The sequence below is a fragment of the Apodemus sylvaticus genome, chromosome 15, assembly GCF_947179515.1.
Source record: "Apodemus sylvaticus chromosome 15, mApoSyl1.1, whole genome shotgun sequence".
NCBI classification, from domain to species: Eukaryota; Metazoa; Chordata; class Mammalia; order Rodentia; family Muridae; genus Apodemus; species Apodemus sylvaticus.
The window spans coordinates 66177452-66203089 of record NC_067486.1 but is presented as its reverse complement, the minus strand read 5'-3'; the positions used below and the strand labels follow the sequence as shown (position 1 = coordinate 66203089).

Here is a 25638-nt window from a genome sequence, read left to right as displayed (position 1 = left end):
CATTTTCCATGAGCTGGTTTGAGCCAGGACCTGATATACCACAGGCTCTTGGGCAGGTCCTGTGCTTCAAAGTTCAGCATCCCTCTTTGTAAAATGGGTTCCTATAGCTTCTGCAGGTCGCAACAGATATTCCCACTCAGTGTATTCCTTCACTTCTTATCCACAGCACGTACCTAACACATGCTTCCTGTCAAATCAGTTTCCTCTACTCTCAGGACTCAGATCACTGCTCTTTCATTCCTCTAGTCTCTGTTCAGAGTACACTAATCAGTCACACACACACACACACACACACACACACACACACACACACACACGCATACACACATACCATACACACATTCACACATACATACCACACACATACCATATACACTTACCACACACATATATTCACACATGCATGCACATACCATACAAACTCCCATACACAGACAGTATACACACACAGGCACACACACATATCACATACCACTCACACATACGCACACTGACACTCACATACCACATACACCACATACTCACGAAAATACACTCACATACCACACACCCCCAACACAGTCACATATACACACCACACATACGCATACACACACACCACAAACATACACACCATACATATTCATATACACACACCACAAACACAACATACACATTCATACACGCACACCACACACACACACCACATGCACACCATACATACATACTACATACATACTGCACACACCATATATGCCACATATATACCACACACATCACTTGCAAGCAGAATGCAAACATACTCTGAATCCTCTCCTGTTTCTATGAAAAGTGGAGCGGTAAGTTACCAACGTTCCTTGTATATGCAGGATGGAACAAGGCTGCTCACCAAACCTAGTCAATGGGATCTCAGGGTTCTCTATGGAGAGGTACGTGTGTTCCTACCCTGTGGTGCTCTGCTCCCACATGCCTTCTACCACCACCACCTGCCACAGGCCGCTGGGTCTTACCTGCTCTGCCTTCTGGTGGAACACAGCAGACATGGCCAGGATTGTACTGCGTTCATCCAGGGCAGCGGCAAAGCTCTTCCACTCCTGGTCTAGCTGCGTGGAGATCTGCTTGATTTGCTGGGAGGCATAATGGCCAGCCTCTGAGAGGCGGGAAGCGACAGACATGATGCGGTTGATGTTGACATAGGCATTCTAGGAGACAAAGCAGAGTAAACACTTAGTGGGGAAGACTGAAAAGGTAGCCATCCATTGGGCATTGCTGGGAGAGGAGTGTTTGGAGAAGGAGACCTCCCAAAACTTAAAGCCTGAGAGAGACTGGGCTGGGCTTGGTATCTGTGTATAGAAGAGGCCCGAGGAATTACAGAGCTGACACATTTCAAGCAGAGAAGCAGCACAGATTGTATGCATGCCAGCGACAAACGCCAGTGCAGTCTTCACATGCACTCTTAGGGAGCCATCACAATCATGAAGCTACTCTCCATGGAGTACTCTTTGGAAGCTGTGGATCATGGTAGGAACTGAAGGAAGCAAGGATATCACTCTTACTCTAGAGAGCTGTACACAGGGTATAACTGTCCCCTACAATAGAGCAGAATGGTTTATTGTAATCAGCTTCCCATGACCAGCCAAAGGTGTCCTTCCCACCTCCCTATCTTCTCATTCTTCATCAAAAGACCTGAGGCATCAAAAGACAATGGGCCCCTGCTTCTCCCTGTGTGACTTGGTGACATTTCCACCTTGATTCTAAAAAGCACCAATAGGTGTCCCTCAGTGCCTCTGCAGGGACTTCCATGACCAGCTGTCTCCTTTCCACACTGGGTTTCATTGGCATCCAGTCCCATTTTTGCTTGCCGGTTAAAACCTGATGAACATGTATGTGTGTTGTTTCAAACTAGGCCAGCAGAAAGCTCCCCCAGAAGGAACAAGACAAAAGGAAAACCCTACCAACACAGCACAGTGGTGATCCTGATTATTTTTAACTGTTCTCTCCTATTAATTGTCTGTCAAAGCAGCCATGTAATGTGGCGTCCTTGGGGAGCTCTTCGGCACACATGATGCCTGGAGGACCAGGAGCTAGGTTATTCATGCTCTCGTTACAAATCTTCTCAGATGATGATAAATACCCCTCAGCGGCAGGCAGCACTTTCCCTGGGCTCTATGAGCTGTGCAGTAGTTCATTAACACTCGGCGAGGCATAATGAGGGTTCCCTTATTTTCCCTTCACAGTCCCCATTCATCTCAACTGCCCCCAACCTCCACACACTCCATCTCAAACCTGGCCCATGTTGATAAGGTCTCTATTAATTTAAAAGGTCTCCATGGAGGTTTAAAAGGTTAAGTGGGGTACCTAAGTACAAATCCATTCTGGTGTCTAAAGGCCCCTGTGTACCATCTCTGTTTTTAGTGTGCATGAGCCCTCCCACAGATATTCATTTCCTTAAGGGAGCTAGACTAGTGCTAGCCATTATCAGGAGGAACAACCATCCTTTATAGAATTAGGGAAGTATTATCAGCACTGTTTTCTGAGTTAGAACACAAATCCACTGAAAAATTAAACTATTTATAGCACTGCCAGAAAGAAAAATAACAAGAAACAAAACCCCACTGCACACTGACACAGAAGAGGAAAAAAGGAAAAAAGGGAGGTGCTGCCTTTAATAGCTTTTTCTTCTAGGGGACAACACTGAAGTGCCCCCCCAAACATCCTGAGTCTGTCATTGATGTTTGTCACTATAAAACAGACCATGACAGTCAGGAGTTTCAGGGAAATACTTGGTTTGGGCACTCTCTCAGGAAGCACGGTGAGGGAGAAAGGAGTCATGGGTGGGGTGGAGAAAGGGAGTACTTATCAGTAGGTTAGTGCTCGGAGCTGGGTTCAGTCTCTCCAGAGACCTTTGAAGAAACTATAAAACACATCTCCTACAGATCCTGCTGACAGGTGTAGGGTCTGAGTTATTGGCACATTAAAGCCCTCAGTGGCTAAAGGTCCCTCCTAGAGTAACTGTAGCATTGGCAGCCTGACCTCCCACAGACCAAACATACTCTAGAGGCCAAAGAAACACAGGGAGTTATTGTCTGCATAGCAATCTGTAGACGACATCCAGGGTGCTTATAAGAAAGTGGACTGGGGATTAATAAGGATTAATAATTCCTCATAAAGCTGTCATCCTAGGGGGGTTCCAATCCCAGAAGGTTCCTCTCCTGTGTATAGACCTCTCCACGGTATTCAGTTTTCTTGTCCTGGAGGAAGGCTGGTGTTCAGCTTTGGTTACACAGGGTCCAGGAAGGCAAGAAGAGTAAGACATTTGTCACCTTTGTCACCACATGTTTGCAGTCTCCTCCCACCCAGGGAACACAGAGAGTGATTACTGATGTCTTACTGTGGCCACCTCAGGAGACTGTTGATGGCTTGTTACTCCTTCAAATATTTATAGAGAGTGGGGCAGGCTTTGTGCTAGGGACTGCAAGAGATCAAAGAGTGGGGCAGAATTCCTGCCCGCCTATTCTATACCCTCAGAGTTCACCACGTAAGACCAATTTTCAAATGGCTATGTTAAAGCAAAATTAAATAAGCTCTTCCACAGGGGTGGTTCCTAGCCTATAGGTCATGACCCTTCTAGGTGTCAAATGACCCTTTCCTAGGGGTCATCTAAGCCCATTGGAAAACATAGATATTTATATTATAATTCATAATAGTTAAATTGCAGTTATGAAGTAGTAATAAAAATACTTTTATGGTTGGGGGTCAGCGCAGCATGAGGAACTGTATTAAAGGGTCAGCATTAGGAAGGTTGAGAGCCACTGTTCCAGAGATAGAAGCAAGTCATTGAGGACACAGAGAGAAGTGTTTGAGCCCCTAACAGAGGTGGTGGGAAGGGGCTCCCAACTCTGAGGGGATTGGAATGCTGGTAGCTTTCTCTATGGTCCCTTCTATCCTAAGCCGGGTGATCACAGAGGAACACAAAAATCAAACAAAAAAAGACCAGAGCTTAGCTTCATATTCTGGACTGCTAGCCTCACAGAAAATGGTCTTATATTTCCTCACCAGTGGGCAGGGAGCTGTCCTGCTAAAACTAACAAGTAGTTAGGCATCACAGCAAATGCTGAGGCCATAACTGAGCCCTGTGCTCGCTCATCCGGTTCCCTCACACAGTAGGGATGATGGATAACTGATCCCTGTGCTCTCTCATCTTCTTCCCTACAGTTTCCGTGCTGAAGGCCGGGGTACCGAGGCAATGTGCACCGTCAAGCTCATCACGTCGTTCATAGTCTTAACCTAGAACCTGAGGGAGACAGGCAGATAGGCTCTAAAACAACCCTGAGTACAAAGATGGCCACAAGCCAGGTGTGAAGTGAGGAACAGCAGGAGAAGCTCTAAAAGCTGGGGAAGCAGAGGGAGGCATGACTGGGCCATTTATTTCCCATGATAAGCACCCTATTTGTGTATTCACTTGGTCAGGGTATGTGTGCAGCCTCTCCTGTGGTTCTTTTGTGTGATGGTCCTGTCTCTTTTAAAGAGCACATGAGAGTCAAGCTCACTCTAGGACACAGCTGGCTAGAAGGTGATCATGGCTCCTTTGGCCTTTTTAATCTGCTATAGCCATTCCCTGCCCCCTCACCTCTCCACAAATGCTTCTGCAAGGCTGTCTATCAGTCAGGGCATCGCTGTCACTGGACCAGAAGGAAATATATGAGTTCTGCCCCCAGCAAGGACATTCACTTAAGCTGTCATGATGCCTCTGTGCCTCAGTTTCCTCACTTGTTAAATAGGAGAGATGAGCCAAGTGATCTCAGAGCTCTCATTTCTGGGTCAGCAGTACCAAGGAGGCAAGGACGGCACTGCCTACCCGAGGAGCACACAGCTCCGCCTTCTGTCCACGGGCCACCGCTTGGCTCTTCACTGCCTTGCAGCTTCACTGCCTTGCAGCATGGACATCACGTCTGGAGCTGAATCACCGGAGTTCCTCATGTTCTACGTGACCAATTATCCCACTCTCTTTACACTCACTTCCTCAGCAGAGCTTCTCAGACAAACCAGAAAATACTAACTTGACTGACAGCTGGCACGAGGCATGCCTTTGTGCACACACTGATCTCAAACTCACTGTTTAGCTGAAGGTGACTCTTAACTCCTGATCCTCCTGCTCCCAACCACTCAGTGCTGGGATTTTAGGCTGTGATGACCATGCTGATGAGTATCTTCTAACATCCTTCAGAACGGATTTATGAAATTCTCCATATACACTCAGCACTACTATTACTTTTACCATGGTCATTGTTAATTTTTAAAGTGTAGTACAGTGTGAGCTTTAACTATGATCTACTCTATAAAATGCAGGAGAGTTGCCTCCTGGTCTATTGTATCATCTATCATCCTCCTTGTCCATTTGGTCACAAGAAGGAAAAACAACTAAGTCCAGCCAAATCTTACTGACTCACAAACCTTCTGTATTGCACCCTGCTCCCTTTTGCTACCTATGGAATTTGCCATTTGGTTGTTTTCTTCTCAAAGCCATTAGTTGGAGATCACAGGCTAGACAGCTCCTTCTCTCATGACCCTGTCATCTGCTATGGCCACTGAAGTCAATGAAGCAGCCATTTTCCTAAGAACTACTTGGCACAATGTCAAGCTTTCAGCCTTCCAGAGAGAGCTCTCACTTTGAACGCACCATGTGTCTATGAAAATATGCAAAGAAGCTTACTGACAAAGATACTGATAGCTTTCCATAAAAAGTACAAGCAAATGTTTTTTATGAATTAGGTTCCTTTTGTGGAGGAACCAGCTATGATTTTCACAACCTTACGCTCCATGTCAGCGGATGGTTGCTAAGGAGACCATCGCCAGGAGTCTGCATTATTTGAATCCCATTCACTTTTCTCCTCAGAACTGAGACGGATGTCATAGCCCTGTGCTCAGAGGCTTCATTCTGGTCAGATCCTGTGTGTTACCTGAAGCAACACAAAGCATCATCTCTTCCCTCATCCAGTTACAGCAGACTGGCACTACCCTAATCCTGTACAAACCAAATCAAAGTATTAGTAGAAAGCACAATAAAAAGTATGTCAGCATTCACAACATGAGGCACCATGAGCTGTCAAAGTCCCAGCCTGGCACACAGAGAGCACAACACAATGTCCCCTACGATCCCTGGGAAGATGCACCTTCCATAGGGCCTGACACATGTGTGCCAACTGCACAGCTGCCAGCCCCTGCCCCACTTACTACACCTTTTCCTGGCAGATACCCGAGCCCTAGGAGGAGTTAAGTGTCTGAAGCTCTGAGTTATCTACAAGGCTTTCCTTGACCCAGAGAGACCTGAGACTTCACACCATTCTGGCAACATTGTCTAAACAACATTCTGATACAGCATGCTTCCATTTCTTCAGCTGGAGAAACAGCCAACCAGGAGGCTTGAGCAGACTTGAGACAGCTCTGCTGCTTGGCATGGGCTTACCACATCCACAGCACCCACAGTTGGGCTCTCTTGTCCTCACCCGAGGGGACAAAGAGTCTTCCGCTTCTCTCTGACAGGACTGCCAGGCAGAGAAGGACCTTCATTTTATGCTTTAAGGGTGGTGAGACTTTGCCTCCAGGGGTAGCAGAGAGTCATCAAAGATGTTCCATCTCTGCAGGAAACAAGTCCCAGGCATGGTTCTTAATCCCATACCAGTTAATGGAAGCATGGCATTTCCATGGGCACATATGGATATAAAGTTGTGGCCTGCCTGCCCAACCATCACAAGGGTGAGGCCTGATTACCACTGAGACTCAATCCTTTTAGAGCCCTTGACTCCAAATTCAAAGCTAGATAAGGAACCCAGGCCAACGGCTGGCCAAGGGCCAACTCCAGCTATTAGCTGAAGCTCTGTAGCGGCTACACACGATGGTTGCTAGCTTAGGAGTCTCTTCTGTTAATTCCTTCAGGCATATAAAAGATGGTTTAAAATATATTCCTAATTAGATAACATGTGCACTAATTATCAGGAATAATTGTGTCCTTAAATATAAATGGAGGAGATTCTCTTTCTAACCAGTTAGAAACCAAAATATCACCTCTCTATGGGTTGCGGAGCTAGTGGAATTTATGATCAGCCTCCTATTTTTATCCAGTTCATTCTTTTGTTATCAGTGCTGTGGAGTGAACCCTTGCCTCTGCACACACTAGGCAAGTGCTCGAGCAACTGAGTCACACTCCAGCCCCCATTCTTATAGAGGAGCAAAAATTATTTGAAGTTTCTTTCTTTTCCACTTTGAATACTTTGGGTAGCTGTGGGATATTTTTTATTTTTAACAAATTTTGTATTTTTAATTCAAATTAAATTTATTTAATTATTTAAATTATTTATCTGGTCAGACTGTATAGAATCAACATTAAAGCTTCTCATATTTTCCCATCTTTTTGGCTCCAGTAAAGCTTTCCTTCCCCCCCCCCCCCAAAAAAATAGAGTCAATTTGCAAATAATGAAATGGGCAGGTTTTAATGGCTTCTGTTATAAGAAATGGAAACCCACTTTATTAGAAGTTTTTCAGAAGCTAAGTTCACGTAACAATATCATTTTATACTTAGGAAATAAAAGCAGAACACAGATACAAGTTGAGTGATGTGTCCAAAGTGACAAAGAGAACGAAGGAGACTTTGTGGTCCCCACTCTGCTACCCCCCCTTTTAAACCCCTTTTCTTATTGCGACTTTTTTCTTGTGTCCTGCAAATTATATTTTTATTTCGTCATACACAACGAGTGCTATGGGAAGTTACTTGAAGATTTTTCTCATAATTATGTCCAGTATTGGTAAGACAATAGACTGTACCAAAGCTCAGCAAGCCAAGCCTCTCCCTGCAGCTTAATAAGACCATGTGTAGCACTGACATCTTTGTAATCCCAAGCCCACTTTGGGTCCTAGAGCTGCTAAAGCATCAGTTTATGATTAATTAGTTTAACATTACCATGTAAACCTGCTGATCCCACCTCGAAACATATGGACACCGGGGCTGTAACATCTGGAGTAGGAATTGATCGTGCTTGGAGCCACACTGCAGCAGCTACAGGAAGCAAGGAGCTCTAAGCTAAACCTCCAACCCTGCCCCCTCACAAACCACAGGCTGCCCTCTAGGGGGCAAATAGGGAAGCTGATGGATGACTATCTGCTCTGGTTTGGCTCAACAGTAGGTCAGTCCAGGTGGAAGCCATCTGTCACTGCTGGCTATAGAGAGGCAAGAACAGGAACGGTCTAGTGCTCAGCAAAGATAACGTTGGCCCACAAATCCTTTTGCCCCTCTGGCCTGGCTTGTTGTAGAGATGTTTTCTCCAGCAATTGCTTCACAAACCATTAAACAGCCATGAAAACAATCGCCTGGCCATATGTCAAAGGGCCGCCAAAACCCACAGCAGGTTGAATGAAAAGAGAAATGACCTCTCCTTTCTTGGCACTGAGAGAAGCCTCCATGGAGGTAAGGGAGTGTGTGTGTGTGTGTGTGTCTCTGTGTGTGTGTGTGTGTGTGTGTGTGTGTAGATAGATAGAAAGATGGATACATGATAGATTAATAGAGGGATAAACAACATCACTGCAAGATTAAAAAAGGCAGGTACAGCTAGTGTTAGACTCAAGGACACCAGCAGAGAACATGATTAGGAACAATGACACAGTCCTTCAGTGGCATGTGGTAATTTTAGGCCATCTTTAATGCTGAATTCAGAAGCTGAAACTTCAGGTAAATGCATTCATCAATATTCCGTGTATCCCTTGGCCTTTTTGTACAGGGCCAGCTAGAGTATGGTCTGGGGCAGCAGGAGCAGCAGCAGCAGCAGCAGAGAGGGTCAGCACCTGCTGACCTTCTGCATCAAATCAGCATTTAACATCCTTGCCTCAGGCGGCAGCTCTGCACCTGAATGTCTGAGAAGTCCCACACTTAGCAACTCCACGGGCTGTCTGAAGCAAAGAGTATTTCTTATAGCATTCTGACCTGACAACAAGAATAGGCTGGCATTTGCCAAGCACAACACCACGTTAAATGTGTGCCTAAAAGCAAAACCACATTTTGCCCTCACAAAATTCCCAGCAAAGGCACTGCCCTTATCCTCAGGCTACAGAGGAGGTAGTGAGGAATGTGAACACCCTGCCTAAGGCTACATGAGAAAGGAAATACAGAGCTGCTGTTGGCATCCTGCATCCTGCCTTGTCTTTGCCAGGATATTTGACTTTGCCCGGGATGTGAAAGAATCAGGCTGGCTGAGAATGTTCACTATATGAGATGGGACATGGTGAAGTGACAGTTCTTCCAAAGGTATTATGAATCACATCCCAAGGAAACATGACCTTTGGAGAGAGAATTAAATGTCCCCGTCTTTGAAGACTATCTGTTGTATTTTTGACATGCTCTGGAATTTGCACATTATCCCCTTTCTAGAATGGACAAGGAGGTCTGGCAGGTGGACTTCATCTAGCCTCTTCCTTCTTGGAACAATACGATCTACCAGGAAACCCAAGGCTACAGAGGAACAGTAATTTGTCTACATAGAACCAAGAAGTCCAGGATTTCAAGGCCCTTTTAGTCAGTATCTTTATTACTCAAATCTTAACTTTGTTCCCTTATGTATTTATTATATGTCTGCTGATCCATCCATCTGTCCATCCATCTATCGAACCATCCAGCTATCAAGGCTTGGCACAATGAAGAACCAAGATGCAGAATTCTTATGCCCATGGGTCTTGCGTGTCATTAGGAACACCAGAGGGTAAGCGGATGAGGATCTGCTACGTGTGTGTTCAGCCCCATGTAAAGCACTGGGAAAAGAAGGGGATGGGAAATGCTACAGAAGAGAGTGAGCCAGGGCAGGCTTTCCAAGCAGCAGTTCCTGGACTTGTCTCTAGGGGAAGTAAGGGAAGGAAGCATGAGGTTACCTAGAGAGACTCCTGGTAGAGGGGGCAGTGGGGCAAGACCCAACCGAGTCAAGAAACAGCAGGAAACCAGGTCATCTAGGGCAGATGAGCAGGTTGTGAGTGTGAGATGCAGAACCTGACTCTGGCTAAGAGTAGGGTGACAGGACACAGGGATAAGGTAACTCTGGCGATGGTCTGAGAGGAGAGCTTTTCATCAAAAGAATCTGCTAAAGGGAATCCTTTTATTCTTCCTTACTCCAGTCTTTCAGGCATGCCGTGAACTCTGACCTCTATCTTTTACTGTTCTTCTCCAGTCAGTCCACTTGGTCCTGACCTCTCACACCTTGTAAATATCTGATTTGCAAACACTTTACTGTGTGCCTTTGACCGGTCTCTGGCCATCGCTTGGCTCATGGCCAGTGCTATCCGTGGCCAGGATGGTCCGGATGGCACATGAACAGTGAGCACTGCTGCATGCTGCCTCCGACACCTCCCATGAGTGTCCTGCTCGGCAGGCTAAGGCCTTTGGTGTACATTAGCTCATTGAGACACCGGGTTTCAGGGGCCATTTCATGCCTTTCATTCAACTCCAGGAGAGTGCAACAAAAGGGCGTGTGTCGGTGCTGGCTGAATTCCACGCATATTACCTCCTGGCATCTGCAAACCTGGACCTGAACAGGAAGTCCTGTAGACCAGTATGTGTGAATGTATAGGTGAGCTGGGGGAGGCTCAGGAGAAAACACAGAGAATACCAAATCGTTGACAGCAAAACCATGAAGCTAGAGAGTCCCCGGAGAGCAACAGCCTGCAGTGTCAGAGCTTTGAGCAGAGAACCAGTGAGTGGTAAGGCAGAGGGACAACAATCCAGGACCTAGAGGAGGTAACAATCAAGACAGAAAACTGAGCGCGGCCAGTACCAACGGCGAGCCAGAGGTTAAGCTGTCACCCAAGCCCTTGGCATTAGCTCAGAGAAACTTTTTGGAATCAGCCTGGACCAATGGCTGAGCTGCCCGCGTGTGAGCCAGTACGGTGTGCTAGAGTGATGGTCTTCCAAAGCCCAAGGATGCTGGTGTTTCCCATCCAAACAGGGAATGACTGGGGACCAGTGCACAGAGGCAAAAGACATCAGAGGCATTGGTGGGAACCAAGAAGGAAGGGGTGAAGGCAGGCAGGTGCTTGGCATTGGGTAGGAGAGTCTTTATTCTCCAACCGATGCAACTAGGTAACAATAATTAAAACAATAATATTAAATAATATTAATATTATTTAATGGTATTAATAATATTAACAATATTTAATATTATTAAAACAATAATGTAGAGCTCAGTGCAGGGCTAATGCCAGTTGACTTAATTTCTTCACACTGGACTGTCCCATCTTGAATTGATTTCCAATCTTGTAGAGATTTCCTTGGGCTCACTCTATACAGTTAAACCATAATCTAAGGTGACAGGAGCCAAATATAGCATGCCACTCTCAGGTGACAGGGTGAATAAATAGTAAGAGCAGAGGTTTGCAGCCTTACACGCGGGCACCCACCTCCCCACAGCTGAGCTCTAAGCATGCTCTGTTCTGCTCTTCGCCCTGGTCTAGTTAAATACTGACGACGACACGACGACACGACGACACGACGACGGTGCCAAGCACAAAGGTCATAATCAGGTCCAGGGCTGGTCAGAAAATAAATTCTATTCCTCCTACTGAGTGGCCAGAAAAGGGAAATTCCACCCACAAGGCTGTTTGTAGAAACACAAACATGGCATCCTGTTGAACCTGACCGATAAGAACAGGCCGGCTAGCACTGGTACTCTGCCATCTCAGGCTCTCCGGCAGGCCTGCCTAATATGTAATCCCCAGAAAAACCGATCCATCTTACTCTTGTCGGCAAGGAACATGCAGTAGTGGCTCCATTTCCATCTTTAGGACTACAATCTCAAAAAGAAACTTGGGTCAAATGAACTTTAAAAGCCACCAAGACCAGTGATTCCTGAACACGTTTGTGTTGGGTCTACAACATATATTCAGCCAGTGACTCCACAAAGGAGGTGTCTAGATGCAAATCTGTATTACCCTGGGTAATAGCTCAATATTTTTCCATCCTTGTATATTCAATCTTCACTGTGTATCTTTGATTCTCAAGTGTATTTCCTATAGAAACCAAATGTTTAGGTACTGGCTTTCTAAAACCCGACAATCCGCACCTTTGTTTAATTCTTTCACCTTCAATGTCATTATTTTTGTGTGCATATGTTGTATGAGTATAGGTATTCCTGTGTGTGCACATGTGGATGTTACTGCATAAGTATATGAGTGTTCAGGTCAAAGGTCAACATTGGGTGTCTTCCTCAGTTTATCTCCACCTAAGTTTTTGAGATAGGGTCTGTTACTGAACCACCGGAAAACACTAGAGATCGCCAATTTTGCTAGTTCCAGCAAGGCACCTGTCTGTGCTGCCTCAGTGCTGGCATTACCTCTATGCACACCAACATGCCCAGCCTTTTCCGTGGGAGCCCCTTCCTGGGGCTTTAGACCCAGCCCCAGGTCTTCATGTCAACCCAGCAAGCATCATCCACAGCCATCTCGCCTGCTCCCAGTGTCACTCCTGACACAGCTGAACCTACGCTTGCTGTCTGCTTTTCTCCATCTGTCACATGTTTCCTCCTGCATCTGTTTCCCCCACACTTCTGTACATTGCATACTTTCTAATGGAGAATTTCAATATCATCACTGATTGATTTTTACTATTTTTAACTTATCTTCCTAGTTACCTAAGAAATATATCTCTGTAGAATCAGCTTCTGATATATGTTATTTAATTCAGTGAGTGTGAAGACACTTCTCCTGGTGAGAGCTTTATTCCCTTTCCCTATGTACTGTGATATTGTTCCCGTGTATATTACATTCATAAATGATTCAAACTCAACACCACATTGCCATAATTACCACTTTTTTATAATTGTATGTCTATTAAGGCTGAGATAGAAAAGGAGAGGTAACATATATTATAACTTGTGTCTTTTTAGCATCCCAATGATCATTTCTGTGTTTTCATTTGCTCCTGTAGATTCCAGCTACTACTGGAGATGTTTCCTTTGACAATATAGATTTTTATCCACATGTCTCCTTAGTGTGTGTTACTTTATTACATTTCTATGTTATAGGTCCAACAATACATATTATTTTGAACAACTTCTTTTAAAGTCAGTGAAGAGACAGGAAAGTGAATTTGTACATACCTTGCCTTTTATAGTTACATAATTAATTTTTATCAGTACTGTCCATTATGCTAGATTCAAATTACTTTCTGGGAAGAGTTGCTTTCAGCATAAAGAATTTCCTTTGTGATTTTTTTTTCCCCAATTTTTTTTGCTAAACTATCAGGTCTAAAGTTTTACAAGATTCTCCCAAGGGCACTTTTAAAAGCTCTATTGCTTTAAACATCTGTAATCTCTGTTGTAGATAAAGTCAGTTCCTTTGGGGAAAGATTTGCGACTTGGTTTTATACAGTACATTTCTATCTTCAACCAAATCTCCAGGTCATTCAAGGCTCTGAGGCTGGGGTTGGAAGGAGGGCTGTGCTGTCCTTGGTGGACCCACTTCTTTAGGAGCTAACTTCCGGGGGTGTGGGAGAGTGGCCCCAAATCTTCATTCGTTGTCTTAGCCATCAAGGGGAGCCCCTAACATCCTCACAGCCCTGTTCTCATGGTACAGCTGCTGCCCCAAGTGAGGGCTTCGATGAAGCTCTGCACCTCTAGGCTACGCTCACCCATACTCAAACCTCAAGACAGCTGGTTTGGGGCAGGAATAGAAATACCCTACATGGGAGCACAGTCCTTCATCCAGGAGCTGGAGGACAGAGGACCTGAAATCCTGCTTGCAAGCAGTGTGGAGTGGTTTCCATCCTGCTGAGCTGAGAAGGTAAAGGAGGGAGAGGTCCCTGACTCAAACTCCACAAACACTGATCTTATTGAGTTTTTACATTTTTGTTTGTTTGCTTGCTTTTTATTTCTTATTTTCTGCAGGAATTTCAGATTATCCCTAGAGACTTTAACTAGTGTTTTAAAATAATTTTCTCCAGTTTCAATGTGGAGTGAGGAGGTCCACAGAGCTACTTGGGTTATCATGTTGGAAGTGTTCTCTTGGGCCTTCAGATATTTTGTTTTAGGGAGCGGCCATTATACATATAAAGGCCAGAGAACAAGAGTTTTCTCACTGTAATGGGAATATAAATCACTTGGGGAACTTGTTAAAAATACATGTTCCCAGGGACCCACTCACAGAGACAGCGTGTGTGTATGTGTGTGTGTGTGTGCGCACACACCTATATAAGTGAACATATTTCCACCTGAATCTAGAAATTCTGCTACTGTAGGAAGTGCAGTAGAACCCTGCTTTGAGGCCTCCCCAATCAATAATGACAGGGCACCACTGCACAGCAATATGTCTGAGTGAAGGGAAGAGGTCACCTGCCTAGAATCTTTCTCTTGCAGCAGTAATGGCTTTTCCTCAGGGGTTGTCATTTTTAACTTTACCACAAAACAAAGAGACCACCACAAACTTTTTACAAGTGGTTTGATTTATATATTACCAAATGCAATATTCACCCATACTGAATGAATTAATAGCATTGAATATAAAACCCAAGGGGGCAGAAAGGCCCCCACTGCTCATGTGTGCAGCATTGCCATCATTACACAGTGTCATCACTACTCTGAGCCCTCCTGTTGTCATAGCAACAGAAAATGAATACCAGTCTGTATTTTAAAACTCCAGATAGGAGCCATTAGCAACTCATTTCTTCCCAAAAGAACCATCTAGTTAAAAGTGTAAATAAGGCTGGATTAGGTTCACACGGACTCCTGTGAGGGCCTGTCACATGAGGAACCTTACATGGACAGCTACAAGATTGTTCTGTGTAGACTAGGCGCTGACTCACTTCCAGCTACCCTCACTCCCAGCAGGGAAGGCGGCACTCAGGGCATGGAGAATCTGCCAACAGAAGGCAAAATTAAGAAGAGGAAGGCCTAGGAGAGCTCAGAAAACCTGGGGCACTGTAGGGAACCAGAGAACTAGAGGATAGTTTCCTACTGGGTTTAGTAGGTCAGTCATCTTAATTATTGATCAGAAGGCCAGCATTCCCCTATGGGATCTGAAAAAAATGACATTATGAGCAAAAAAAATCTAAAGATTAAACAGTTTGAGCTTTTTTCTTGCAGATTTGTGGCTTGCAGATTTGAGATATATACATACATGCATGCATACACACACACACACATACACACACACACACACACTGAGTGGGGCACCTTCCCCACACTCTCAGTGTGCATAGGTGCACTTTATTTGTAACAATTCATAAATAGGACCAAGGACGTTCCGGATTTTCTTCCCAGGATTTACGCAGTTGATACTCTAAGCCCTAGCTTCTTGGAATGTGTTCACTTTTAGGGAAAGGGTTGATAAGGAAGTAGTTAATTAAAATGCAGCTATTACTGTGGGGCTGTAACCAATCCAACCTATGTCTTATAAAACCAAGAGACCAGGACACAGACACATCAGGGTGTGTGCATTCTCAAAGAAAACACCATGTTGAGAGCACACCAAGAAAGACAAAGGGGAACTTAGTCTGCTGGCATGGTGGTCTGTGTCTATTCAGTCAGACTGTAAGATAACACATTCCTGGTCTCTTTGTTTGTGATGAAGTTGCTGGGGGCAGAATCCCAGACCTTAAACACACAGGCTATGAAAGTGTTCTACCACTAAGCCACATCCCTAGTTTTTGTTGTTGTTGTTGTTGTTTTGTTTTTTCTCTTCCGATGTTTAAGACACACTAGTTGTATTTGCTATAACATTTCTAGAAAGCTAATATATTCAGTAACTGTCCCCTTTGCTAGAATTACATACTTAATCAGTACATAAAGAGTGGACACAGGGACAAAACCTAAATGAGCTGATGATTTTACATACAATTTGATCCACCTAGGACTTAATGGACATCTCGTAATGCACATGTTATTCATGATGAGCATGAGGAAGCTTGTCAAGCCAGTGCTGACTGCTGAGGAAAAGTGTGCCCGCCGCCCTCCTCACCTGAGTCCCGTCCTGCCTCGTACCCTTATCACGGCAATCCTTGCTCGGTGACATGAGACTGCTGGTTTGTAATTACATATTGATTGATGAAGTTATACATTTAACATGTCTCCCTTGTGAATTCTCTGGGTACCACTCTGTGTGTGAGCTCATTACTACAGGCCCAGCATCCAGCACAATACCTGACTCTCAATTACTTGTTCTGTGATTTACAGAAGGAAGTTATCAAGTTCTTGAGTTCTAAAATTAGGGAGGTTGATTATCAAAATTTAACACTGTATTGTTTCTCTTAAAAATATTTTAAAACATTTGAATATATATGCATATATTCCTCTGCAGAGAGGACCCATAGCTTAGTTTTTACATGACGGGGCACTATGATCTTCCCCAAAATAAGAATCACTGGCCTAATTCAGTAGTAAAACCAAGATTAAACAGTAAGGAACTCATCTGCAGCTTGAAATAAAATATGCTACAAAACGTGTGTGTGTGTGTGTGTGTGTGTGTGTGTGTGTGAGTGAGAGAGAGAGAGAGAGAGAGAGAGAGAGAGAGAGAGAGAGAGAAGAGAGAATGGGAATGAGAATATGAGGGGTCCAAGAATGGAGAGTGAAATGCCTCAATGAATTTGCACGGCCATCCACATCCCTGCACCTTCCCCCCACTTCCTCTGAAGAACTGATCATTCCCGCAGTTACTGGCTGGAGTCTTGAGTAGCTGCTGACATTTATCTGTTCCTTGGCAGCATCGTTCATCACTGAGGTCAGGGAAAGTGCCTGTAATTTTCTCCATTCACCTGTTTGGACCGATGCCACCCATCTTTGTAGGAAGCTCCTTTTAATAACAAGCCTGTAAACGTCCCAGAAAACAAGGGCACCGAGCTGTGTTTATGAAGCACGGGTGCTCATGCAATTTGACCAAACAATCCTGGGATTTCCCTACCCTCTCCCAGCAGCACAAGAGGAGATCCAGCCTAATCAGGCCACAGACCCTCGCCTCGCCACTGCTTGCTGCTGGGGCGTTCACTGAGGAGCTGAGAAGGCTGCGGACAGGCTGCTTCACTAATTGGCTATCGGTATTAAACCTTTCCCTTTCCAGGTTCAGAGATGCTCTCTTCACTATTTCCTCCCTTGTTTTTGTCCTGAAAATGACTTCCACAGTAGATTTGTCACCGAAAAGGTTGTCAGTGTGCCGTTAACTCATAGCTACCCACGGTAGCTGGGGAGAGCAGTAATGCAGAGAATTCACAGCCTTCCATCTAGCTTTCCATCTAGCTCCTTACTCATGCTTCAAGGGGCTTGGTGGCAGCTTTACCTCCCTAATTATGTTGTCTTTGCTGCTTATTAAAACGAGTCTGGCTGCCCTTTGGGCCAGGCAGTTGGGTGGTGTGAAAATTCTGACACAGAATTTGTGAATGTCTTCAGGGGAAATCTACAAGGCACACAGATAATCAAACTTGACTAGATTTGACTTCACAGTCTAATCACCTGTGATTAATTACTTTGTTCCTGTGGGACTGAGGCTGGGATAAGAAATAGTTGTAGTTGGGAGGGAAGGGGTCTTGACATTTAGATGAGGACATGAGACTGGGCGGTGGCCCAACGTCATCACAGGATCATGTTGGTTTTCCTACCTAGCTTCGCAACTTTTTTTTTTCCTGCAGTCAGCAGTCTTCCTGTGCAAACCTCACAGTGTCCATCTCTACCCAACAGGCTTTGGTGGCTCCCTATGGTTGTTACGGCTGTTCACAAGCAGCCTGTCCTCTCAGAGGCAACGTGACCCTGCCGCTTGAAGTTTGAGATGGGTGCTGAGGCTGATACTGGCCACTGAAATGTGCATGAAAACTGGCCCACGGGCATGACACTTCTGAGTCAGCTGTGTTTGGTTTCACACTTTGTCTGGATAAACAATGTCTGGCAGCATCTGAGATGGTGGCTGCTCCTCACGCTGTCACTGGTGCCTGTGATGAGCCTACTGTGCGTTAGCTTTCAGCCACCTAGATTTTAATGCCCGTAGTTAACTTAGCATATCTGGCAATGCACATGCCTAACTACACCGTGACTGAGTTTCAGCTCTGTAAGCAGACAATGAACAACTACAGGATGGAATCGCTTCTTTGGCATGTTAGGTTCAGGACTAAGCGCATTTAAAACAGTTTTCTTGATCTGTTGACCATGACATTTTCTTCCTTACCTGCCCTTGCCATCTTCCAGTTTGCGTTTTTCTCCCACTCCCAGGGGCAAAGGTGCAAAGGGTAAAGTATACCCGCTGTTTCTTCAGGGAAAATGGTAGAGCTATGTCTTTGGATCCAAAGAGCCAGAAGGAAGAACTCCCAAAAGTGTGTCTTTGGTGGAGGCATTCTTAGGCTCCATGTGTTTGGAATGTAAGAAGGTTTAAGGACAGAAGATGTCAAAAGGAATCCTTGGAGCACTGACACAGAAAGCTTGGTATCCCCAAGCTGGGATTCTGAGGGATCACATGCCCTTCACTCTAGACTCCCAGGTCTACCATCACATCAGCATTTACTGATGACTTAGCATGGGCCAGACACAGTTCCAACTTATTACAATTAACTTGTTGATTCCCCAAGCAAACTTCTAAGATAGTTATGATCTATGTTTCACAGGCGACAGAGTTGAAACATTGAGGTAAATTCCCTGTGGCCACATTGAGAGTAAATGGCCTGCTCTCACTTGAAGCCCAGCTGAACACTGCCGTCATGCGTGCTCACTCCTGTGTCCCACCCCTCCCTGTAAGCCACTGTGCCGACTCCACAGACTGCCCTCCTCCGGAAACTTCTACCTTCTAGAACAACATGAAACAACTCTTCTCCCTTCTCTCCAAATCAGCACTCAAATATTTGAAGGCAGCAATCATGTGTCCCACAGCGTTCTCCTTCCCACTGTGAGCAGCCACAAGTCACTCAACACTTCCCAATACAACATAGCTGTAAGCCCTTCTCTATCCCCATTCGGTGACTCACACATGCTGGGGATCAAAAAAATGTCAGTGAAGGCAGTGAAGTGGAACTGGTGACTCTCCGGCCTTTTAGTCTTGTCTGAGCTAATGCCGCCTACAACCCCCAAGCACATTCCTTTCATAGTGCAAAGTGGAGTGGAGATCTGCTGTAGGAACAGCTGCTTGGCCCAGTGCCTTGCACAGGTCCCCATATTGGAAAATGGACTGGTAAAGGCTCTGCATGGTCAGTGCTCCCTATTCTAATCCATCTGTTCCTCCTCCTTCTTTGTCCCAACCCTTTCTTGTCCTGTCCCAGTGGCATGTTGAGAACATGACTTTCTACTCACCATGGAGTTCATGGCGAAGTGATTGTGCTGAGTCTGGAGGTCTAGTGCATGCTGGTAGCTGACTCCGATCTCTGTGTGGCTCTGAAGAAATAACTCCTTGTTGTGGCTTATCCAGTCGAACATCTAGAAGGGAGAAGAAGGGACAGAGTGGTGAGAAAGTCCATAGGTCAAGCAAGACAAAGCATTCAAAGCTACGAGAAGAATAAAGCCCTCCAGAAGTTTCTCAGGGAGAGGCTATCATCTGCCCAGAGCCAGGGTGGCCTGTAGTCCGGTTTTACAGGAGCATCCTCATTACTCTAGCATAAAAAATTTACAGGAAGCTTCCAGTTCTCTACAGAACCTAGGGGAAGAGACCATGAGGGAGAGAACTGAGCTGGGCAGGTAGCTACTGACCCTTCATAAAGTCTTTAGAATGCTCCGAGGACAGGTACTAAGCGAGCAAGGGGAGGCCCAGCCCGCTCATTTAGGTAGCTATGCCTTCTCCAGGAAGTCCCCACACCGAAGAGGACTCAGCAGAGCCACAATTCCAGGAAGTTCCTAGCTCTTTAGGATGCCAGATCTAAGAGCCAGTGCATGTTCCTTCCCAAGTGTTCAGTCTGTCTCGGAAATAAGAATGTGATGCAATCAATGCAATCAAAAAATTGAGCAAGTTTGCTAGAAAGTGCTGGGAAGCAGTTCTTTAGGTGCAGGGTCTCTTGCTATAGCCAGCTGCTAGATGCCAATGGAAAGGAAAGGGTGGAGTCAAGGAGGCTGCAGCAAAAGGCCAGCGCCCTGACTGAGCTGGGCCTGAGTTCCATCTTGTCTCTGGACCTGAGGTGAGAACACCCCTCTCTTGCTCAGTCCATTTAAGTTAAGGCTTGTAGTTTGCTGCTCAAATCAGTGAGATACAGCCAGGAAAGGTGTGAACAGTACCTGTAAGAAGATTACCCTTATAATAGCCAGAAGCTGGAAAGAACCCAGATGCCCCTCAAAGGAGGAATGGATACAGAAAATGTGGTATATTTACACAATGGAATACTACTCAGCAATCAGAAACAATGAATTCACAAAATTTTTAGGCAAATGGTTTGATCTGGAAAATATCATCCTAAGTGAGGTAACCGAATCATAAAAGAATACACATGGAATGCAATCTCTGATAAGTGGATATTAATTAGCCCAGAAGCCCTGAATACCCAAGGCACAAATCACATAACAAATGACTCCCATGAAGAAGTATGAGAAGGTCCTGATCCTGGAAAGGATTGATCTAGCATTGGAGGGGAATATAAAGACAGAGAAAAAAAGGAGGGAGGTCATTGGAGAATGGATGGAGAGAAGAAGGTTTATGGGACATATGGGGAGGGGGGATCCGGGAAAGGGGAAATCATTTGGAATGTAAACAAAAAATATAGAAAATAAAAATATTTAAAAAAAAAGATTACCCTTCTCAGTGCTCCATGTTTAGGTGTGTGTGTATGTGTGTGTGTGTGTGTGTGTGTGTGTGTGGTGGGATCACTGTAGCCACTCCCAGGATAGTAAGAGGACCAGATGAGCTGAGACAGGGTGCGAAGGCCACACCAGCTTTCCGGTGCTAGCTCTTCTCCTTATACAGAAAACTAAGTCTGCTTTTCCAGTTAAGTTCAACTAGTATGTCTGGGATACCTGCCATGCCCAAGGTGACAGGGCGTCCAAAATGTTGAAAAGGTGGTTCTTGAAATTAGATGGCTTTTATAAAGTGTAAACGTTGATATGGATCAAATTCTGTTTGTTTAGAGAATTTCATCCTGAGTATAACACATTTCCATCATTAACGTCCCTCTCTTCCCTCCAGCTCCTTCCGTGTCTCCCAACATCCTCTTTCAAACTCATGAACTCTTCTACAGTTATTATTGTTTCTTGTATGTGTATATGTGTGTTTATGTATATATGCATATATATGGTATATACACACACATATATGGTATGTGTATATATGGTATATATTGTGAATGTATGTGTGTATAGTGTGTGTGGTGTGTTTGTGTGTAACTTAAATCACAACTCTAAAGGTCTATGACTATGTTAGAGTCTATTATGAGCTACTAACAGAAGAAAAAGAACAGCACACTCCCCAGAAAGGGGGATCCTAGGTTAAGCCGTGACTTAGAGAGGAAGCAGAAAGCAGAAGACCAGCAGGCTGAGTGACAAAGAGATGGTGACAGAGGGTGGAGACTGGGGCAGCCCAGTATGTCACAGGCACTGAAGGCAACTCAGCGCTGCTTACTGTGCCTGGCTCGATAACATGCGGCTGAGGAGGCAGGTACACAGAGTGACTACGAAGGTCACATGCACACAAAGGGATGTGAACTATGTGATGACAGAGAGGTGTGGGGGAGGGTCCTACAGAGCGTGAATGAGCTGTGGAAGCAGTTTGGGGTGTGGACTAAGAGATCCACGGGGCATATTGGTGGGAGCGTAGGGCACACCAATCCAGGTACAGGTGAGGGCCTTGAACAATGGAAGATTCAGAGAAGCAGGAAGGTTTTAGAGGCACCCTTTGGACAGGACCTCCCAAGGGCTCATTATCTCTTGGAGAAGAGAGGTTAAAAGAGAGAGCTGTGGAGACCAGCCATGACACACTGGTTCCTGCAACCCCAAGTATCACCATGGGGAACTTTGAAGGATGAGGATTAGAAACTGAGGGTACACAGAACAGCCCTGCATGTGAGAGGAATAGGGGGACTTAAGTCAAGCAGGTCCTATGGGCAGCTAGACTCATGTGTCTGGGGCATGAGAGAGAGAGACATCAGGGCTACAACAAATCACGCCTCAGCATTAGGACATTGGCTTGCAGTCTGGAGACTCTCCCTGGAGCTACTCAAGTAGCAGAGGGTTTACTTCAGGCTGCAGCTCCTGACCAGGCTGAGCAGATATCTGGGTTGATTAGAGTATTCTGAGTCTATCAGCCCTGCACTGTAGGCAGCTGGCCAGGGTTCCCCCAGTCTATTAAAAATAAAGGAGAAAAGAAGGAAATTGCTGGAGTTTAGAGGATTCTCATGCTGTCATTTTTCACCTTAAAATTTCTTCCTCCAAACCTCATTTCAAAATAATTTCTCCTCCCCCTTTCATATTTACAAAAGAATCAATAAAGTTTATGAAAATTGGCAATGCCCGAAGCCCTTGGAATGTCTGATGACTGTGTTCCCCCTTGGCTGTCTCAGCGGCCCAACACCGACCTTGTCCTTTCTGCTGAATAACTTTTTAGATGTACACAAACAGGCAGAGGAGATTGTACAGCACCACAATGATTAGATTGCTGGGCACCAGGTCTCTGCTGGGCTGACACAGGCCAAGGCAGGTGGAAAGCAATGTAAAGTTTAAGAGGAAGACAGAGCTTGCTACAGCAGCTGTGTGCCCTGCTGGGTCAGCGCCTCACAGACTGACGCTGGCACCCATGCTATCCCAGAATAGCATGTTCTTCTGATAAATGGCTTCCTGGTAGTGAGGCATCCTGACAAAGTCTATCTTCTTCTAGAGAAACTGCTTCAGAGAAGCAACACATGTCCCAGAAAGACAGAAAAGGCCTGGTCTGGGCACTAGATGGTCTCATGCAAATACATGTTCTTTTTAAGCTTTTTAAAGTTTGTGGCCGGGCGGTGGTGGCGCACGCCTGTAATCCCAGCACTCTGGGAGGCAGAGGCAGGCAGATTTCTGAGTTCGAGGCCAGCTTGGTCTACAGAGTGAGTTCTAGGACAGCCATGGCTATACAGAGAAACCCTGTCTCAAGAAAACCAAATCCAAAAACCAAAAATAAATAGATAGATAGATAAATAAATAAATAAATAAAGTTTGTGATTGAAATATTTATATTTATTATATTTTAATTATATTATATATTAATATATTAAGTGATAGTATATATAATATTTATATATTATATATTTTGTATATTTATTATATCTTACTAAATAATACAGTATGTCATAAATTCTGATCTATAATACACTACATATCTGATTTGCAAGGGCTAGTATTCCCTAGAACGGAGGTGAGCATCCTGACTTACAAATGACACATTTTTGAAACCCGTAAAAAACATACTTTTTCTATTCAAAACAAAAATTAGTTTCCTGGAGTCTCCTGACTTAGAAGGTATATTCGTTGCTATAGCTCCAATTTTTAGTGATTGAATTAAGGAATGTAGCACGAAAACTGGCCTTGTTTTAATAGCCTGAGAAGAGTGGCTCCTTAGTTGCTGCCACAACATTTTTCAGGTCATTGCTTTCAAATTCATGATCAAACATCCGATTGCATGTGTCATCTTATTGTGTCACATGGCTATTACCATCAGGCAATACCAGAGCATTCTCAGAGAAATGAAGCAGATTCTAGAAATTATCACTCTACCCTGTGCTAAATTTACTGAGTGACAATGAGCCAGGCTTTGAGAGATTGCAAGTGCCATGATGTCTCAGCCAAGGACAGGAGCTTGGGGCCATCTGCTTGCCAGTGTCCAGCTACCACCTCTCCATGGCTACACCATGGGGAAGGATCGCAGATGCCCAGGGATAGCTGCTTGGACACACTTTCTCTCAATAAATGCTGGAAGGAATTAAGAAAGGAGGGGGGATGGGAAGGGAGGGAAGGAGGAGAGGAAGGATGGCAGCTAGGCATAGTCTAGGATTGTTAATGTCCAGAGAAGAAAAACCTTTCCAAAGGGTCCTAATCTCAAGCCAAGACCATGGATAATTTGATCCCTTTGAATTTGGTACCTGGAAGACCCTGAACTGGAGTGACCTAAAGATGTGAAGGAGGAATGGAGCAGAAGGAAATCCAGCTACAGTAGCTTTGGGTTGTTTGTGTCACCACCCCCACTTTTTGAGAAACTACAAATGTTACCTTCAACAAAGTCTACTATAACAACAACAACAACAACATCCATTAGGATGGTCATCTCTAAATAATTCGATAATATCTCTGTCTGAACAGAACATAGTTTTCTCTGGTGTTATTAAGAAAGATGTTATATGAAAGCTACTTCAGGCTTATTTTTTTTCTGTTTTGTTTTAACTAAACTAAGTAATTTTTTATGCTAGCTAACTTAAGTAAAAATACACAAATCTGGTTCTTTATAAATAGTCAATGTTAAAGGAATCTATTTAAATGCAAATTAGGAAAGTAAACACAAGACTTTCCATTTTTTAAAAGATGGGTTAGCTAAACGGTTATTATTGCTCTGTTCTGTTTTTAATGAGGCATAACTATTTCATAGAGCAGGGATATTAAGTAAAAATCTTGTGTTTATTTTCCTGCATTTAGCAAAAGCAACTGACATCATCGTCTAACTTTCAAGCCACCTAACTACTGTTGGTGTTGTACACTCTGTAATTATAGATTACATTGCAAATAAGATACTCACACTCAGCCCTGATGAGCTGATTAAGTAAATGGACAAAAAATAACCAGTGGGTTTCCTTTGGCTGGATACACACATCCTAGTACAGACAGGGATGTGCTAGCACCCTGCAGTGCTTCATCCATACACGCTGTGCCCTGCGAGGTTCAACAGCCTCCTGCAGGTAAATCTTGTTAGGCCCAGGGAAGCAAGGTCTCCAGCCAATTATAAAATAAAACCTTATGTTAAGAGTACAAAGAGCAGAAAAAATACAAATCATTACGGCTGCTGTGCGAACTCTGCCAAGTTGTATCAAGGGTTTGAACCTCAGTTTTTATCTGTAAAACAAGAATATTCATTTATACTTTAAAAATCTTAGGCTACCAGGGGCACTCAAATAAAATGAGGGGCTAGAAAAGGCTTTGTAGAAGGCCGTACACATGTAGATTTTTTAATCCATATAATGAGTATGCTCTAGCCTATTCCCATTTAAAGCAAAACAACAGTAAAAGGTATGGATGTAAAGCTGAAAGTTCATGCTGCAAACCACCATGGCTCGTGGGACTCACTCATGCCTGCAATTCATACATACACAAAACACCACAACCCGCTCATCTGAGACGCACTGCTGGAACAACCACAGGCCTCTTCAGAGGGTAGTCCAGATGCACCAGCCTTCACTCAAGCAGGGCCCTGTGGGTGTGGGTGTGTCTGCCTACAAAAGACTCAGCCCTCCATCAATATACCTGGAACCCTGGTGCCTCCAGCTGCCTTGATGGCCTGCCCACAGAGACAGTGTATTAAAGCAAGACCTTGGTCCTCATCTGCCTCCCTAGCAAGGAAGCATCCACACTCCTCCTCTACCTCTCGGCCACTACTAGAGACTGATTCCCTTTGGTTTGTAACAGGTTTTGCCCCTGTCCCCACTCAGGAGAGATGTCTATTAAAAAGCCATTTCCCCCTCTAATCCCTTTTGGAATTAGTTTATCCTGGATATAGAAAGAGCTCAATAGGTGCTTT

At 44.7% G+C, this 25638-nt stretch overlaps 1 protein-coding gene across 4 annotated transcripts in view; it reads right to left on the bottom strand.

Moving 5' to 3' along the window:
- The window catches only part of Kalrn (kalirin RhoGEF kinase), a 431561-nt gene that overhangs the window by 177306 nt on the left and 228617 nt on the right, over positions 1–25638 (bottom strand). For all 4 annotated transcript variants that reach the window (XM_052158466.1, XM_052158467.1, XM_052158468.1 and 1 more), the window contains exons 6-7: positions 19263–19385; positions 990–1181 (exon numbers count right to left, since the gene is read on the bottom strand). In XM_052158466.1, the coding sequence (XP_052014426.1) occupies positions 990–1181; positions 19263–19385 (315 nt within the window). The remainder of the gene's footprint in view (positions 1–989; positions 1182–19262; positions 19386–25638) is intronic.